This window comes from Streptopelia decaocto (assembly GCF_964273445.1).
Source record: "Streptopelia decaocto genome assembly, contig: HAP1_SCAFFOLD_727, whole genome shotgun sequence".
Lineage (NCBI taxonomy): Eukaryota > Metazoa > Chordata > Aves > Columbiformes > Columbidae > Streptopelia > Streptopelia decaocto.
This window is the reverse complement of record NW_028115781.1, coordinates 16,524-32,325: the sequence shown is the minus strand read 5'-3', so window position 1 is coordinate 32,325 and position 15,802 is coordinate 16,524. Positions and strand designations below refer to the sequence as shown.

Genomic DNA, 15,802 nt, shown 5'->3' with positions numbered 1-15,802 from the left:
GGGCGGCGACACTGAGACCCGCCGCGGCACCGCATTGGGGCGGCCGGGTGCAGCACCACGCTTTGTCCACAGGACGGCGACACTGAGACCCGCCGCGGCACCGCATTGGGGCGGCCGGTGCAGCACCGCGCTTTGTCCACAGGGCGGCAGCACTGAGGCGCGCCGCGGCACCGCATTGGGGCGGCCGGTGCAGCACTGCGCTTTGTCCACAGGGCGGCAGCACTGAGGCGCGCCGCGGCACCGCATTGGGGCGGCCGGTGCAGCACCGCGCTTTGTCCACAGGACGGCGACACTGAGACCCGCCGCGGCACCGCATTGGGGCGGCCGGTGCAGCACCGCGCTTTGCCCGCAGCCTTTCCCTCCTTGTCCAGTTCATACAGAGGCCTCTGCTCACAGCAGCTTCTGCTGTAGTTTTTGCCGTTCGAGTGCACAGTCAGAACCGAGACGACCCGACCGAGACGAGGAGTCTCTCCAGAGAAATCCCCCGGGCGCACCGAGAGAGTCCTCGACTCTAACCCTAACCCAACCCAAGCCAACCCTAACCCAGCCATAACGCAACCCTGACCCCCTACTGTTATTTTGGGATCACCCTGTGATGTGAGGCACCAAATCCCCCCAAACCGATTTCAAATCCCATCACTTTGGGGTGTTTTATTGTGCACGTTCAGCCGCGGGGACCCCGGGAGCCGCCGCTGGGGACACCGGGGACACCGGGGACACGCGGCGGTGCCGCTCGCACACGGGGCGCCCGTTGTCCTCGAAGAAGGTGCCGCTGGGGAAGGGGGAGGAGCACACCTGGGGACGTGGGGACATTAGGGGTATGGGGACATGGGATGTGGGACACCAGGGATGGGGACACACAGGGAACATGGGGACACCGGGGCCCACGGGGACACCAGGGATCACGGGGAGATGGAGACATGGGGACACCAGGAACACCAAGGACCAGGAGACCCCAGTGGCACAGAGATGCAGGGACACGGGTGCGGGTGTCCCAGGGGCACGGGTGGGGGTTCCCAGGGTGTCACCTGGCAGACGAAGCACCGCGGGTGCCACAGCCCCCCCATGGCGGCCACGAACTCGGCGACAACGGGAGCCGAGCAGCCCGGGCAGCGCGGGGAGAACAGCAGCGAGAAGTCGCGGGGACAGAAGGGGCGGCCGTCCTGCTCCACGAACCCTGCGGCACCGGGGACAGCGCGGGGACATCAGCGGGGGGACATCACGGGATGGAGGGGACAGCGCGGGGACATCAGCGGGGGGACATCACGGGATCGAGGGGACAGCGCGGGGACATCAGCGGGGGGACATCGAGGGACATCACGGGATGGAGGGGACAGCACGGGGACATCACGAGGGCATCATAGGGACGTCACAGGGCCATGGGGACGGAGGGATGAGGGGACAGGGGGACGGAGGGATGGGGGAACATGGGGACAGAGGGACAGTGGGACGGGGGATGGGGGGACAGGGGAACGGGGGGACAGAAGGACAGGGCGACATGGGACATGGGGACAGGGAGACATGGGCAATCCCTGACATTCTGTGATTCTGTGATGGGGACATGGGGACAGGGGGACAGGGGGACATGGGGACACGGGGACAGGGGAACGGGGGGACAGAAGGACGGGGGGACATGGGACATGGGGACAGGGGGACATGGGCAATCCCTGACATTCTGTGATTCTGTGATGGGGACACGGGGACAGGGGCACTGGGGAACGGGGGGATGTGGGGACAGGGCACCCACCCTGGTCCCCCAGGGCCTTCCCGCAGTGGGCGCAGCAGAAGTGCTGCGGGTGCCACGTGTGTCCCAGCGCCGTCACCACCTCCTGGGGACACGGGGACGTGGGGACGTCACCCGGGAGCTCCCGCCACCCCGTGTCCCCACGCGGCCTCCCACGACCCCCATGGCCCCCCAGAAGGTCCCACATCCCCCTGACCCCCCATAAGGTCCCATGTCCCCCACATCCCACCATGTCCCTCCATGTCCCCCCATATCCCCCCAGAAGTTCCCATGTCCCCTCCTGACCCCCACATCTCCCTCTGACCCCCCATAAGTTCCCATGTCCCCCCATAAGGTCCCATATCCCCCCCAACCTCCATGTCCCCCCCCATCCCGCCATGTCCCCCTATAAGGCCCCACGTCCCTCCATGTCCCCTCATGTCCCCCCATCCCCCGTGTCCCCATTGTCACCTGCAGCACGGGTTGGTGGCACTGGGCGCATTTGGGGGCAAAGAGGCGTCCGTAGTCGGGGGCGCAATAGGGGACCCCCCCCCGCTCCAGAAACGGGGACCCCCCCAGGGCCCCCCCACAATGGCCACACACCAGATGTTCGGGGTGCCAGAGGCGCCCCAAAGCCACCAGAGCCTGGGGGGACATTAGGGACACCCTCCAGTTGGGGGACACCCCCACTTGGAGGGGGCACCAAAGGACCCCCCATTGTTGGGGTTCAATGAGGGACCATCCCCATCCAAAAAAGCCCCAACTTTGGGGTTCCCCACAAAAACCCCCAACTTTTTGGGGTCTCCCCCACCTTTGGGTTCCCCCCCCGCCCCAGGGGGGCCCCACAAACCTACCTTGCCCGCGATTGGCCGCCGACAACCCCCACAAACCCCCTTGTCCTGCGTGGGGACTCCCCGATTGGCCAGGTCCTGCTCCAGTGTCACCAGAAGCTCCTCAAGGTTCCCCTCGCTGGGACCCCCCATTTTTTGGGGGGGCTGGGGGGGGGAAATGACCCCAAAAGAAACTTATGGGGGGGGAGGAGTCATGTGGGGGGGGAACACCCCAAAACCCCCTGGGACTTACGGGGGGGTGAAGGTTGAAGTCGGCGAGTGAGGCCATCAAACGGTCCAGCTCCTGCATGGCCGAGGAGGGGGGCGCCCCCACATTTCTACGGGGCATGGGGGGAGTTTTGGGGTGAAAATGGCGGGTTTGGGGGGTCGGGGGGTGGGGAGGTACTCACTGCGCCCCAGATTTGGGGGGAGGTGGAAGCTCTGGGGTCTTCGTGGGGGAGACGTGGGGCTCGAGTTCAGCTGGAGGGGGATTTGGGGCCATTTAGGGAGTGATTTGGGGGGTGATGTTGAAGGGTTTGGGGGTGATTTGGGGGATCTTTGGGGTGACTTCAGGTCTGATTTGGGGGTGATTTGGGAGTTTTTGGGGTCCCGGTACCTGCGGGTCCCCCCCGGGTGCCGTCCAGGTCCTGCAGGAGGCGCTCGAGCTGCCCCAGGGTGGGCGGGGCCCGGGGGGGGCGGGGCCTCCACACCGAGCTGGGGGAGGGGACACGGCCCCATGGCCCCAATGGCCCCGTGTCCCCATTGTCCCCATTGTCCCCATATCCCCGTTGTCCCCAACATCCCCATGGCCCCATTATCCCATTGTCCCCATTGTCCCCATATCCCCATTGTCCCCATTGTCCCCGTTGTCCCCAACATCCCCATGTCCCCATTATCCCCATTATCCCATTATCCCCATTGTCCCCATTGTCCCCATATCCCCATTGTCCCCAACATCCCCATGTCCCCATTATCCCATTATCCCCATTGTCCCCATTATCCCCATTGTCCCCATATCCCCATAGTCCCCATTATCCCCAACGTCCCCATGTCCTCATTGTCCCCATTATCCCATTATCCCCACTATCCCATTGTCTCCCCGTTGTCCCCATTGTCCCCCAATGTCCCCATGTTCCCCCCCAGACCTGTAAAGCTGCTCCGTGTCCCCCCCCGGCACCTGGGGACAGAAACATTGGGGGGTTAAATGGGGACATGAGACATCGTCACCTCCCAGTGCCCCCAATGTCCCCACTGTCCCTAATGTCCCCAGTGCCCCCAATGTCCCCAGTGCCCCCAAAGTCCCCAGTGCTCCCAGTGTCCCCTGTGCCCCCAATGTCCCCAATGTCCCCAGTGTCCCCCATGTCCCCAGTGCTCCTAGTGTCCCAGTGTCTCCAATGTCCCCAGTGCCCCCAATGTCCCCAGTGCCCCCTAGTGCTCCCAGTGTCCCCAGTGTCCCCAGTGTCCCCAGTGCCCCCAGTGCCCCCAGTGCCCCCAGTGTCCCCTGTGCCCCCAGTGTCCCCTGTGTCCCCCAGTGTCCCCTGTGTCCCCCAGTGCCCCCAATGTCCCCAGTGCTCCCAATGTCCCCCAGTGCCCCAAATGTCCCCAGTGCTCCCAGTGTCCCCAGTGTCCCCAGTGCCCCCAGTGTCCCCATCGCTCACATGACCGTAGGGGAGTGGTGGCCGGGGTGGGGGGATGTCCCCGCCGGGGGGGGAGGGGGGGCACGCCAGCCGTGACGTCATCTCCAGGTCAGCCAATAGGGCGTCTGGGGAGGGGGTGTGAGGGGACCCAGGAGTTCAGGAGGGACCCAGGCGTCCAGGTCCCCCCCTGCCCAGGACCGACGGACGGACGGACAGACGGACGCAGTCCTTACCCAGGTCCTCCATGGCTGGGATGGGGTGTGGCCCCCCCGGGTGACGTCACTGCATGCAGGCCCCTTGGTGGCCTTGTATGGAAGCAGCCGGACGCCTGGGTCCCCCCCGGACGCCTGGGTCCCAACCCGGGAACCGGCCGATGCAGGATACGGGGAGGGGCCTGAACTCCTGGGTCCCTCCCGAGTTCCTGGGTCCCTCCCGAACTCCTGGGTCCCCTCACGAACTCTGGGACTGTGAGGGCTGGAAACCCCAAAAATGGGGCTGGAAACCCCCCCAAATGGGGCTGGAAACCCCCCAGGCGTGTGGCGCAGGGGGTGGAACCCCAGGAAGAGGCAGTGACTCTGCTCAGCCCCCAATTTATTGCTCAGAACCCCCTCCCAAAAATGGGGGTCAGGCCTGGACGAAGCATTCCCGGACACCTGGGTCCCCCCCGGACGCCTGGGTCCCCTCCCGGACGCCTGGGTCCTCCCAGGACTCAGGGTCCCCCCAAGTGTCAGGGTCCTCGGGGAGCTGGGCCTGGCGCCAGGTGGCGGGGTCCCCCCGGACGCCTGGGTCCCCCCGGACCCCAGGGTCCCCTGTAGTTTCAGGGTGCTCCCGGATGCCTGGGTCCCCTGTGGGAGGGGGGTTTCCCCGGACGCCTGGGTCCTCACTGGCTTTGGGGTGCTCCAGGAGGCCTGGGTCCCCCCGGATGCCTGGGTCCCCTGTAGCATTGGGGTGCTCCCGGACACCTGGGTCCTCAGTGATCCTGGGGTTCCCTGTAGCATTGTGGTCCTCCCGGATGCCTGGGTCCTCAGTGGTCCTGGGGTGCTCTGTGATTTCAGGGTTCCCCCGGATGCCTGGGTCTCCCCGGACTCCTGGGTCCCCTGTAGTACTGGTGTTCTCCCGGACGCCTGGGTCCCGCGTGGTTCCAGGGCTCTCCCGGACGCCTGGGTCCCCCATTGTTGGGGTGTCCCCCCAGTCTCCAGGCTCCTCCCAGCTGTCGGGGTCCCCCCAGATGTCGGGGTCCCCCCCGTCCTCCTCTTCCTCCTCTTCCTCGCGGGGGTCGGGGGGGGTCTGGCTGAAATAGGCCTCCCGGGTGACCCCCAGAATCCAGCGCTCGTATTGGGGGGCGGCCGTGAACTTGGGGGGGCCCTGGGCCCCGCAGCCCCCCCCGCCGGCCACCCCCAGCAGGAACCAGACCCCCCGCTCCAGGCAGAACAGGGGGGACCCCGGCGGCGCCTGCGGGGACACCCCAAAGTCAGGGTCACGGCGGGGGGGAGGACACCCCAAAAGTGGGGACGGAGTGTCCTGGGGTCAACCCCCCCAAAGGGAGACACCCCGAGGGACCCCAAAACATCCCAGAAGGGACCCCAGAAAGGGACATGAGGACACCAGGGACCCCAAAAAGGACCCCAACCCACCCAAAAGGGACCCCAGAATGAGACACAGGGACTCCAAAATGGGACCCTGGGACCCCAAAACCCCCCCAAAAGGGATCTGGGGACCCCAAAAGGGATGTTTGGGACCCCCCAAAGGACCCAAAAGGGACATGGGGACCCCCACCCCCCCCAAAGGGACATGGGGACCCCGGGAGGCCGTTTGGGGACCTGGCAGGCGCTGTCGCTCTCGGGTCCGGTGACACAGACGGTGTCAGGGGGGGTCGGGGTCCCCTCGGGGTCCCCAGCGTCCCCGCAGGACTCGGCCATTGTCACCTCCACGCTGAGCAGCTGCTCGGGGACCCAGGGACCTGGGGGACACAGGACAGGGGACGTGGGGACGGGGGACATGGGGATGTGGGAGGACACGGGGACAAAGGGACATGGGGATATGGGGGGACACGGGACAGGGGACATGGGGACGGGGGAACATGGGGACGGGGGACATGGGGACGGGGGGGACAAAGGGACGTGGGGATATGGGGGGGACATGGGACAGGGGACATGGGGATGTGGGAGGACACAGGGACACAGGGATCATGGGGATTTGGGGGACACGGGGGTTATGAGAGGACATGGGGGGACGTGTGGGGACATGGCGGGGGACATGGGGATGTCACCGGGGGGGACACAAGAGATGGCAACACCAGGGATGGAGGTGACACTGAAACTGGCGACACCAAGGTTGGGGACATCAGGGCCAAGAGTGACACCAGGGTTGGAGACAACAAGGATGGAGGTGACACCAGAAATGGGGACACCGGGGATGGGGACACTGGGGTGCAGGGGACACAGGGTGACACGGGGTGACGGGGATGACACGGGCTGCCCGGCGCCACTCACCCCGCGGCCCCAGGAGGGTCCAGCAGCGCGTCCCCGGGGGCGGCCGGTGGTCCCCGTAGGGCAGGCAGAGCGGGCGCAGGCTCCTCCCGAGCTGCAGGGGGCGCTGCAGCCGCAGCAGCGCCACGTCGTGGCCCCGCCCGGCGCCCACGAAGGCGCCGTGGAGCTGCAGCCGCGACCCCGCGTGGGCGGCGCCGCCCGCGGCCACCACCTGCCAGCCCTGCGGGTCCTGAGCCCTGCGGGAAACGGGCCTCACCGGACGCCGGGGTCCCTCCCGGACGCCTGGGTCCCTCCTGAACTCCCGGGACCCTCCCGGACGTCGGGGTCCCTCCTGAACTCCTGGATCCCTCCCGGACGCCTGGGTCCCTCCTGGATGCCTGGGTCCCCTCCTGAGCTCCTGGGTCTCTCCCGGACGCCTGGGTCCCCTCCTGAACTCCTGGGTCTCTCCCGGACGCCTGGGTCTCTCCCGGACGCCTGGGTCCCCTCCTGAGCTCCTGGGTCTCTCCCGGACGCCTGGGTCTCTCCCGGACGCCTGGGTCCCCTCCTGAGCTCCTGGGTCTCTCCCGGACGCCTGGGTCCCCTCCTGAACTCCTGGGTCTCTCCCGGACGCCTGGGTCTCTCCCGGACGCCTGGGTCCCCTCCTGAACTCCTGGGTCCCTCCCGGATGCCTGGGTCCCCTCCTGAACTCCTGGGTCCCTCCCGGATGCCTGGGTCCCCTCCTGAGCTCCTGGGTCTCTCCCGGACGCCTGGGTCCCCTCCTGAACTCCTGGGTCTCTCCCGGACGCCTGGGTCCCCTCCTGAACTCCTGGGTCTCTCCCGGACGCCTGGGTCCCCTCCTGAACTCCTGGGTCTCTCCTGACCTCCCGGGTCCCCTCCTGAACTCCCGGGTCCCTCCCGGACGCCTGGGTCCCTCCCGGACGTGGGGCGCTGTGGGCTGGTTTTGTGGGTGTCTGTGGGTGGCTGTGGGGCTGGGTCCGTGGGCACACTCACCCGATGAAGCACTGGGCGGCCGTGAGCACCCACCCCTCGGCCACCAGGGCCCCCCCGCAGCGCGGCTGCCCCTCCAGAAACAGCGTGACCGCCCAGGGCCAGGCCGGCCGGGGCGGGAACGGGGGCGACAGGGGGGGGCCCCCCTGCATCCCGCAGCCTGGAGGGGAAACAGGGTCACACGGGGCGTCTGGGTTCCCCCCCGAACTCCTGGGTCCCTCCCCGAACTCCTGGGTCCCCTCCCGAACTCCTGGGTCCCCCCCTGAACTCCTGGGTCCCTCCCCGAACTCCTGGGTCCCTCCCCGAACTCCTGGGTCCCTCCCGAACGCCTGGGTCCCTCCCGAACTCCTGGGTCCCTCCCCGAACTCCTGGGTGCCCCCCGGTTCAGGGTTCCCCAGCTCACCCAGGCACAGTCCGTCCTCCAGCCCAGCAGGGGGCGCCTCCCTGGGGCTGGGCGGGAAGGCGGCAGGCGGGAGGTGGCGCCGCAGCCACCGCGCGTGGGCCGGGAGCCCCGTGGCTACGGCCGGACCCCCCGCGCGGGCACAACCCGCCGAGAACGACAGGACCCCGGCCTGGACCCACCGACCGCCGGACAGACACACAACCGGGCCCCCCGAGTCCGCCTGGGGGGACACAGCCATAGAGACACCATGGAGACGCCATAGAGCGTCTACAAACCCCAGAGAGACACCATAGAGACACCATGGAGACGCCATGGAGCGTCTACAAACCCCATAGAGACACCATAGAGCATCCACAGGTACCATAGAGACACTTAAAGGCACCATGGAGACCAATACAGACCACACAGAGACCACATACAGACCCACAGACATAAAACGCCCCCCCCCGAGTCTGCCTGGGGGGTACAGAGCACCTATAGACACCTATAAAGCCTTGTGTATCCATATAGAGCTCTATAGAGCCCCATAGACCAGCCCCAGCGCCCCCAAGTCCGCCTGGAACCCCCACAGGGCCCATAGGCCCCCTATGGATTCTGTAGGGGACTCTATGCATTCTACAAGATCTGTAGGTGACCCTATGGATCCTATGGCATCTATAGGGTGTTCTATAGGTCCCTGACAGGCCCCATGCCCCTCCTGTCCGCCCACACACACCATGCCGCGCCCCCGAACCCCCATAACCCCACACCCCCACATCCCTATGGGAGGCTCCCGAGGGTCTATAGGGTGTATAGGTGGCTCTATAGGCACCTGGCAGGCTCCGTGGCCCTCGGTGCCGCCCGCGCACACCATGCCGCGCCCCCGAACCCCCATAACCCCACACCCCCACATCCCTATGGGAGGCTCCCGAGGGTCTATAGGGTGTATAGGTGGCTCTATAGGCACCTGGCAGGCTCCGTGGCCCTCGGTGCCGCCCGCGCACACCATGCCGCGCCGCGCCGGCCGCTCCAGCTCGCGCCGCCGCAGGGTCCCGTGCAGGCAGTTACAGGTCGGGGGGCTCAGCAGGGACAGCGCCACCTGCTGGAGGGGGGACCCCGCGGGCAGGGACACTGCAGGGGACAGGGGACATGGGGCAGGGGACAGGGGGACATGGGGGACAATGGGGACAGTGGGACAGGAGGACGGGGGACAATGGGATACGGGATAATGGGGACAATGGGGAGAATGGGACAGGGAGACATGGGGACAGGGGGACAGTGAGGACAATGGGGACGGGGGAAAATGGGACAATGGGACAATGGGGTCAATGGGACAATGGGGTCAATGGGACAATGGGGTCAATGGGGACGGAGGGACATGGGGACAATGGGGGCAATGGGATAATAGGAACAGGGGGACATGGGGACAGGGGGAAAATGGGACAATGGGGACAATGGAGACAATGAGACAATGGGACAGGGGACGGGGGACAATGGGAACAATGGGCCGTGGGGCCGTGTCCCCCCAAGAGGACCCAGGCATCCGGGCCCCCCTCACCGTTCTCGGCCACGTGTCCCCAGCCGGTGACCCAGCAGGTGGCGCCGTAGGGGAGGGCGTGGCCGGGGCGGGGCAGGCACACGGGGGCCACGCCCGAGCCCGGCCCCGCCCACAGCGGCTCGGCCAATCGCAGCAGGGCCAGGTCGTGACCGCCAGCCACGCCCCGGAAACCAGGGTGAACCAAGATGGCCGACAGCGCCCGCTGCTGCCCGCTGACCTCATCGCTGACGTCATCGCCATCGGCCAATCGGAGCTGCCCGGCCACCACCTGCCACGCCCGCAGCTCCGCCCGGGGGCCCGAGGGGCTGGGGGGGGACAGGGGGGACAATGGGGGAGGGGGGCGAGGAGGGACAGGGTGACAATGGGGAGGGGGAGGGGGGGGTCTGGGTGTTCACGGGCCCGGGGGGGCCCAACAGGGGTCTACGTGGCCCAAGAAGGTTTCAGGTGGCCCAGTAGGGTTCTGGGTGGCCCAACCAGGTTCTAGGGCTCCCAGCCGGGTTCTAGGTGGCCCAAGGGGGTTCCAAGTGGTTCCAGGGGGTTCAAGGGATCCCGGTGATGCTCTAGGTAGCCCAATAAGGTCCCAGGTGGCCCAAAGAGGGTCTGGTGGCCCAAGGAGGTTCTAGGGAGTCCAATCGGGGTCTGGGTGGCCCAAGGGGGCTCTAGGGGGCCCGGTGCCATTATAGGTGGCCCAGTGATGCTCTAGGTGGCCCAGGGAGGTTCCCGGGCTCTCCCAAGGCCCCAGGGGGTTCCCCAGCCCCCCCACAACCCCCAGACTCACCCTATGAAGCAGTGAGCGGCCGACAGGACCCACCGGGGGGCCACCAGGGTCCCCCCGCAGAAGTGCTGCCCCCGCAGCTGCAGACTCACCTGCCACGGCCACTGCCCGGCCCTGGCGGCCGAGCCCCCGACCACGCGGCCCCGCTCGCGCTGCCGCCCGCACTCCAGCCCTGGAACGCGCCCGCACGCCTGGGTCCGGCCCCCGGACAGCTGGGTCCAGCCCCCCGACACCTGGGTCCAGCCCCCCCGACACCTGGGTCCAGCCCCCCCGACACCTGGGTCCGGCCCCCCCAGACACCTGGGTCCGGCCCCCCCAGACACCTGGGTCCGGCCCCCCCAGACACCTGGGTCCAGCCCCCCGACACCTGGGTCCAGCCCCCCCAGACACCTGGGTTCCCCTCCCCGGACGCCTGGGTCCCTCTCCCTGGACACCTGGGTCCCCTTAGTGGAGGGTCGCCTGGACTCCTGGGTTCCCCCCGCACGCCCGGGTCCATCCCCCCAGAAACCGGGGTCCTCCCCGGGACACCTGGGTTCCCCTCCCGGACGCCTGGATCCCTCTCCCCGGACGCCTGGGTCCCTATCCCTGGACGCCTGGGTCCCCCGGACTCCTGGGTTCCCCCCGCGCACATGGGTCCATCCCCCCAGAAACCCGGGTCCCCCCCAGACACCTGGGTCCATCCCCCCAGAAACCCGGGTCCCCCCCGGGACACCTGGGTTCCCCCTCCCGGACGCCTGGGTCCCTTTGGAGAGGGTCCCCCGGATGCCTGGGTCCGTTGTTCCTCCCCCTCCCATTTCAACTGTCCTGGGGGTTGTTGCGACAGCAGGAAGGGGGTTGCGACAGCAGGGTGGGGGATGGGGGTCCCTCCCGGATGCCTGGGTCCCCTCCTGAACTCCTGGGTCGCTCTCCCAAACTCCTGGGTCCCCCCGGACTCCTGGGTCCCCCCGAATGGCTGTGGGAGGAGCCAAGGGGCTACTCATGAATATGCATGAACTCATTTGCATGTTTCTCACCTGGGGGAACCTCCCCAGCTGGAATTCCAGCGTCTGTGGGGAAAAATAATCCATAAAAATGCCGGTGGCAGAACCTGGGAGCGACCCCCGCCCCCCAGCGAGGGACCCAGGAGTTCGGGAGGGACCCAGGAGTTCGGGGGGGACCCAGGAGTCCGGGAGGGGACCCAGGCGTCCAGGGTTCATTTTGGGGGCGATGACCGCAGGATTCTGGGGGGTGGTGACGCCATTGCCCCTTCCGGTCCGACTGGTCCAGCGGGCACCTCGCCCGGATGCCTGGGTCCCTTCCGGCGCCGGACGCCTGGGTCCCCTGGGGGGTCACCTGCGTGTCGCCCCCCCCCCCGTGTCCCCCCACTCACGGAGCAGCAGCAGCAGCAGGAGGGCGGGGCCGGGGGGGGCGGGGCTCCGCATGGGGGTCCTGGGGGGGAACACAAGGGGTTGGGGGTCAATGGGGGGCTGGGGGGGTCCCTGTGGGTCTAAGGGGGGTGAGTCTGGGGGTACAGGGGGGTCTGGGGGGGTCATTGGGGGTCAATGGGGGGCTGGGGGTCCCTGTGGGGCTAAGGGGGGGGATCTGGGGGTACAGGGGGGTCTCTGGGGGGGTCATTGGGGGTCAATGGGGGGCTGGGGGTCCCTGTGGGGCTAAGGGGGGGGATCTGGGGGTACAGGGGGGTCTCTGGGGGGGGTCATTGGGGGTCAATGGGGGGCTGGGGGGTCCCTGTGGGTCTAAGGGGGGTGAGTCTGGGGGTCTGTGTGGGTCTGGGGGTGCACGGGGGGTCTCTGGGGGGTCCCTGTTGGTCTAAGGGGGCCCTGGAGGGTCCCTGCAAACCTGGGGGGTCCGGAGCAGTCCTGGGGGTGCCTGGGGGGTCTCTTCGGGGGTCCCCGTGGGTACCTGTGTGTCCCTGTCCGTGTGTCCCTGTCCGTGGGTCCCCGTGGGTACCTGTGCGTCCCTGTCCGTGCGTCCCTGTCCGTGCGTCCCTGTCCGTGCGTCCCCGGGGTACCTGTGTGTCCCTGTCCGTGCGTCCCTGTCCGTGCGTCCCTGTCCGTGCGTCCCCGTCCGTGCGTCCCCGTCCGTGCGTCCCTGTCCGTGTGTCCTGTCCGTGCGTCCCCGTCCGTGCGTCCCTGTCCGTGCGTCCCGTCGCTGTCGCCGCCTCCTCTGCCCGCCCGGGCCCCGCGGCCGCTTTTAACCCCTCGGCCCCGCCCGGACGCCTGGGTCCCTTTTCTGTGGGTTCCCCCCTCATCGCGCACCACAGTTCCCAGCAGACCCCGCGGCCGCGTCGGGGAGGGGCGCGGCGGCCGGCCAATCAACGTGCGGGCCGCCTCGGCGAGGGTGGGAGGTGCGGCGTGCGCACCGGCCAATCAGCGCGCGGGGCGGCTCAGCGCAGGCGGGGCAGTGGGAGGAGCGGCGGGAGCTTTGGCCCAATCGGCGGGCGCGGCGGGGCGGGGCGGACCAATGGGAAGGGCGGCGATGGCGGCGCGCGCGGCGGTGTGCCTGGCCGGGCTGGCGCTGTCGCTGTACTCGCTGCACGTGGAGCGGGAGCACGCGCGGGACCCCGGCTACCGCGCCGCGTGCGACCTGGCGCCCGCCGTGTCCTGCACGCGCGTGTTCGGCTCCCGGTAACGGGGAAAGGGTGCGGGGGGGGGGGGGGGGGGGGGGGAAGGCGGGGGCGGGAGCCGGCGCGCGGGTAAACAGCGCCACGCGGCGCGGGAGGCGGGGCTTTGGCGGCGGCCAATGGCGCGCGGCCGAGCGGGGGGGCGAGACTTCGCGGCGGCCAATGGCGGGAGGGGCGGGGGGAGGGCTTTGGGCGCTGAGGGGGCGGGGCTTGTGGGGGTGTGGTCACACTCACTGTTTGGGCATGGTGGGCGTGTCTCGGCAGGTGGGGGCGTGGCCTCGGGCTGGTGCAGCCGCTGCTGGGCGCCGACAGCGCCGCCAACGTCCCCAACGGCGCCATCGGGGTCGCGTTCTACCTGCTGCAGGGGCTGCTGGGTACGGACCTGGGAGCACTGGGGGGCACTGGGAGCACTGGAGGGCACTGGGAGCGCAGTGGGAGGGCACTGGGAGCACTGGGGGGCACTGGGAGCACTGGGGGGCACTGGGAGCACTGGAGGGCACTGGGAGCGCAGTGGGAGGGCACTGGGAGCACTGGAAGGCACTGGGCGGGCACTGGGAGCACTGGAGGGCACTGGGAGGGCACTGGAGGGCAGTGGGAGCACTGGGAGGGCGCTGGGTGAGCACTGGGGGGCACTGGGGGCACTGGGGGGCACTGGGTGGGCACTGGGTGGGCACTGGGAGCACTGGAGGGCACCGGGAGGGCAGTGAGAGCACTGGGAGCACTGGAGGGCACTGGGAGCACTGGGGGGCACTGGGAGCACTGGGGGGCACTGGGAGCACTGGAGGGCACTGGGAGGGCACTGGGAGCACTGGAAGGCACTGGGCAGGCACTGGGAGCACTGGGAGGGCACTGGGTGGGCACTGGGAGCACTGGAGGGCACTGGGTGGGCACTGGAGGGCACTGGGAGCACTGGGGACACCCTGGGGACACTGGGGGACCTTGTCAACCCGTCTCAGAGACACGGGGGGGGGAGGGACACTGGGGACCCCTTAGGGACACTGCGGGGGGCACTGGGGACACCTTGGGGGACACCTTGGGGACAGTGTGGGGGACAGTGTGGGGACAGTGTGGGGGACACCCTGGGGACAGTGTGGGGGACACCTTGGGGACACTGTGGGGGACAGTGTGGGGACACCCTGGGGACGCTGTGGGACACCCTGGGGACAGTGTGGGGGACACTGTGGGGCACACCTTGGGGACAGTGTGGGGGACAGTGTGGGGACACTGTGGGGCACCCTGGGGACAGTGTGGGGGACACCTTGGGGACACTGTGGGGCACCCTGGGGACAATGTGGGGGACAGTGTGGGGGACACCCTGGGGACAGTGTGGGGCACACCCTGGGGACGCTGTGGGGCACACCTTGGGGACAGTGTGGGGCACACCTTGGGGACACTGTGGGGCACACCCTGGGGACAGTGTGGGGGACGCTGTGGGGCACACCCTGGGGACGCTGTGGGGCACCCTGGGGACACTGTGAGGCACACCCTGGGGACGCTGCGGGTTCACCGGTGCTCCCGTCCGCAGGGCCGGCGCGCGGGCGCGCGGTGACGCTGGCGCTGCTGGGGACGTCGCTGGCGGCGCTGGCGGCCTCGCTGTGGCTGGCGGGGGTGCTGGCGCTGGCGCTGCGCGACCTGTGCCTGGTGTGCCTGGGCACCTACGTGCTCAACGGGCTCCTGCTGGCGCTCAACCTGCGGCGGCTGCGCAAGCACAAAACCGCCTGAGTGCGCCCAAATAAAACGGGGGGCACCGCATCCCGGCCCAAATAAAACGGGGGGCACCTCATCATGGTCCAAATAAAACGGGGGGGCACCTCATCCCGGCCCAAATAAAACAGGGGGGCACCTCATCATGGTCCAAATAAAACGGGGGGGCACCTCATCCCGGCCCAAATAAAACAGGGGGGCACCTCATCCCCAAAACACGGCGGTGTCGCCTCCTGTGTGACCGACGGGCTCCGGCCGGCCCCGACCTGCGGGGCTGCAAAAGCACAGAACACACAGGATTGAACCCAAAATCCAGGGGGATGCGCCCGTGGGGCCACCTGGTCCCCCAAAACAGGGGGTGTCACCTCACCCCGGTCCCAAATAAAACATGGGGTGTCACCTCACCCCGGTCCCAAATAAAACATGGGGGGTCACCTCACCCCGGTCCCAAATAAAACATGGGGGGTCACCTCACCCCGGTCCCAAATAAAACATGGGGGGTCACCTCACCCCGGTCCCAAATAAAACATGGGGGGGTCACCTCACCCCGGTCCCAAATAAAACATGGGGGCGTCACCTCACCCCGGTCCCACACAAAACAGGGGGCGTCACCTCACCCCGGTCCCAAATCAAACATGGGGGGGTCACCTCACCCCGGTCCCAAATCAAACATGGGGGGGTCACCTCACCCCGGTCCCAAACACAACGGGTGTCACCTCATCCCAAACGTGGCGGTTTCACCGGGGGGTGCCGTGTGTGTCACCCCCCCAGGGGAGTGGGCGCTGGGGGGACCCCAGAAAAGGGACCCAGGCATCCGGGACCCCTCACGAGGGGACCCCCCCCGTTCCCGCCCCCCCAAAACAGACCCGGGCGTCTGGGACCCCCTTAGTGCCCCCCCCCAAAAAAATAAAATCTAGGCCTTGGGAACCCCTACCTGAGGGGGAACAGGTGACGTGGGGACCCCCACGAGGGGACACGGGTGTCGTGGGGACCCCAACATTCGCGGGCTCCCCCTCGGGACTCCATTTCCCGCCCTTCACAAGATGGCGGCGGCTCCTCCCCCGCCGCGCGCCGTTCCCGCCCATTCGGGTCACGCG

General features: G+C 68.3%; 2 protein-coding genes across 22 annotated transcripts; both read right to left on the bottom strand.

Annotated features, from left to right (window-relative positions):
- Nucleotides 1-642: 642 nt before the first annotated feature.
- On the bottom strand, nucleotides 643-4,616 carry LOC309452617 (transforming growth factor beta-1-induced transcript 1 protein-like). 3 transcript variants are annotated; one of them, XM_082077256.1, is made up of 11 exons: nucleotides 4,424-4,616; nucleotides 4,212-4,315; nucleotides 3,699-3,730; nucleotides 3,170-3,267; nucleotides 2,964-3,033; nucleotides 2,807-2,891; nucleotides 2,578-2,718; nucleotides 2,195-2,368; nucleotides 1,748-1,829; nucleotides 1,029-1,177; nucleotides 643-795 (listed from the first exon to the last, which is right to left on the bottom strand). In XM_082077256.1, exons 1-11 carry the CDS (start codon nucleotides 4,434-4,436, stop codon nucleotides 652-654), a joined length of 1,092 nt encoding a protein of 363 aa, XP_081933382.1. In that variant the 5' UTR covers nucleotides 4,437-4,616; the 3' UTR covers nucleotides 643-651. The 3 variants fall into 3 exon arrangements, with proteins under 3 accessions (XP_081933382.1, XP_081933383.1, XP_081933384.1); XM_082077257.1 differs by lacking the exon at nucleotides 2,195-2,368; XM_082077258.1 differs by lacking the exons at nucleotides 3,170-3,267; nucleotides 4,424-4,616 and having other exon boundaries at nucleotides 4,212-4,313.
- Nucleotides 4,617-4,764: 148 nt separating this feature from the next.
- Nucleotides 4,765-15,779, bottom strand: LOC309452613 (serine protease 53-like). Of its 19 annotated transcripts, none has more exons than XM_082077245.1 (15): nucleotides 15,640-15,779; nucleotides 14,509-14,699; nucleotides 13,236-13,392; nucleotides 12,281-12,605; nucleotides 11,751-11,809; nucleotides 11,395-11,427; nucleotides 10,474-10,553; nucleotides 9,607-9,911; nucleotides 9,016-9,179; nucleotides 8,070-8,289; nucleotides 7,670-7,826; nucleotides 6,683-6,915; nucleotides 6,011-6,150; nucleotides 5,351-5,642; nucleotides 4,765-5,314 (listed from the first exon to the last, which is right to left on the bottom strand). In XM_082077245.1, exons 3-15 carry the CDS (start codon nucleotides 13,338-13,340, stop codon nucleotides 4,815-4,817), a joined length of 2,613 nt encoding a protein of 870 aa, XP_081933371.1. In that variant the 5' UTR covers nucleotides 13,341-13,392; nucleotides 14,509-14,699; nucleotides 15,640-15,779; the 3' UTR covers nucleotides 4,765-4,814. The 19 variants fall into 19 exon arrangements, with proteins under 19 accessions (XP_081933371.1, XP_081933374.1, XP_081933378.1 ...); XM_082077248.1 differs by having other exon boundaries at nucleotides 4,765-5,642; nucleotides 12,218-12,313; nucleotides 12,437-12,605; XM_082077252.1 differs by having other exon boundaries at nucleotides 4,765-5,642; nucleotides 12,281-12,313; nucleotides 12,437-12,605.
- Between the last annotated feature and the right edge of the window lie 23 nt (nucleotides 15,780-15,802).

Excerpts from the sequence above, each read along its gene's own strand:
- LOC309452617 (XM_082077256.1), bottom strand. Across the intron at positions 2,719-2,806 it reads ACTTCAACCTTCACCCCCCC|CCCCCCCAAAAAATGGGGGG; the intron begins GTAAGTCCCAGG and ends TCCCCCCCCCAG. Across the intron at positions 1,830-2,194 it reads GCCACCAACCCGTGCTGCAG|GAGGTGGTGACGGCGCTGGG; the intron begins GTGACAATGGGG and ends CCGTGTCCCCAG.
- LOC309452613 (XM_082077234.1), bottom strand. The coding sequence starts at position 13,340 with ATGGCGCCGTTGGGGACGTTGGCGGCGCTGTCGGCGCCCAGCAGCGGC. Across the intron at positions 12,606-13,235 it reads ACGCCCACCATGCCCAAACA|GGACCCAGGCGTCCGGGCGG; the intron begins GTGAGTGTGACC and ends CCCACAGAAAAG. Across the intron at positions 5,643-6,010 it reads AGAGCGACAGCGCCTGCCAG|GCGCCGCCGGGGTCCCCCCT; the intron begins GTCCCCAAACGG and ends GTGTCCCCGCAG.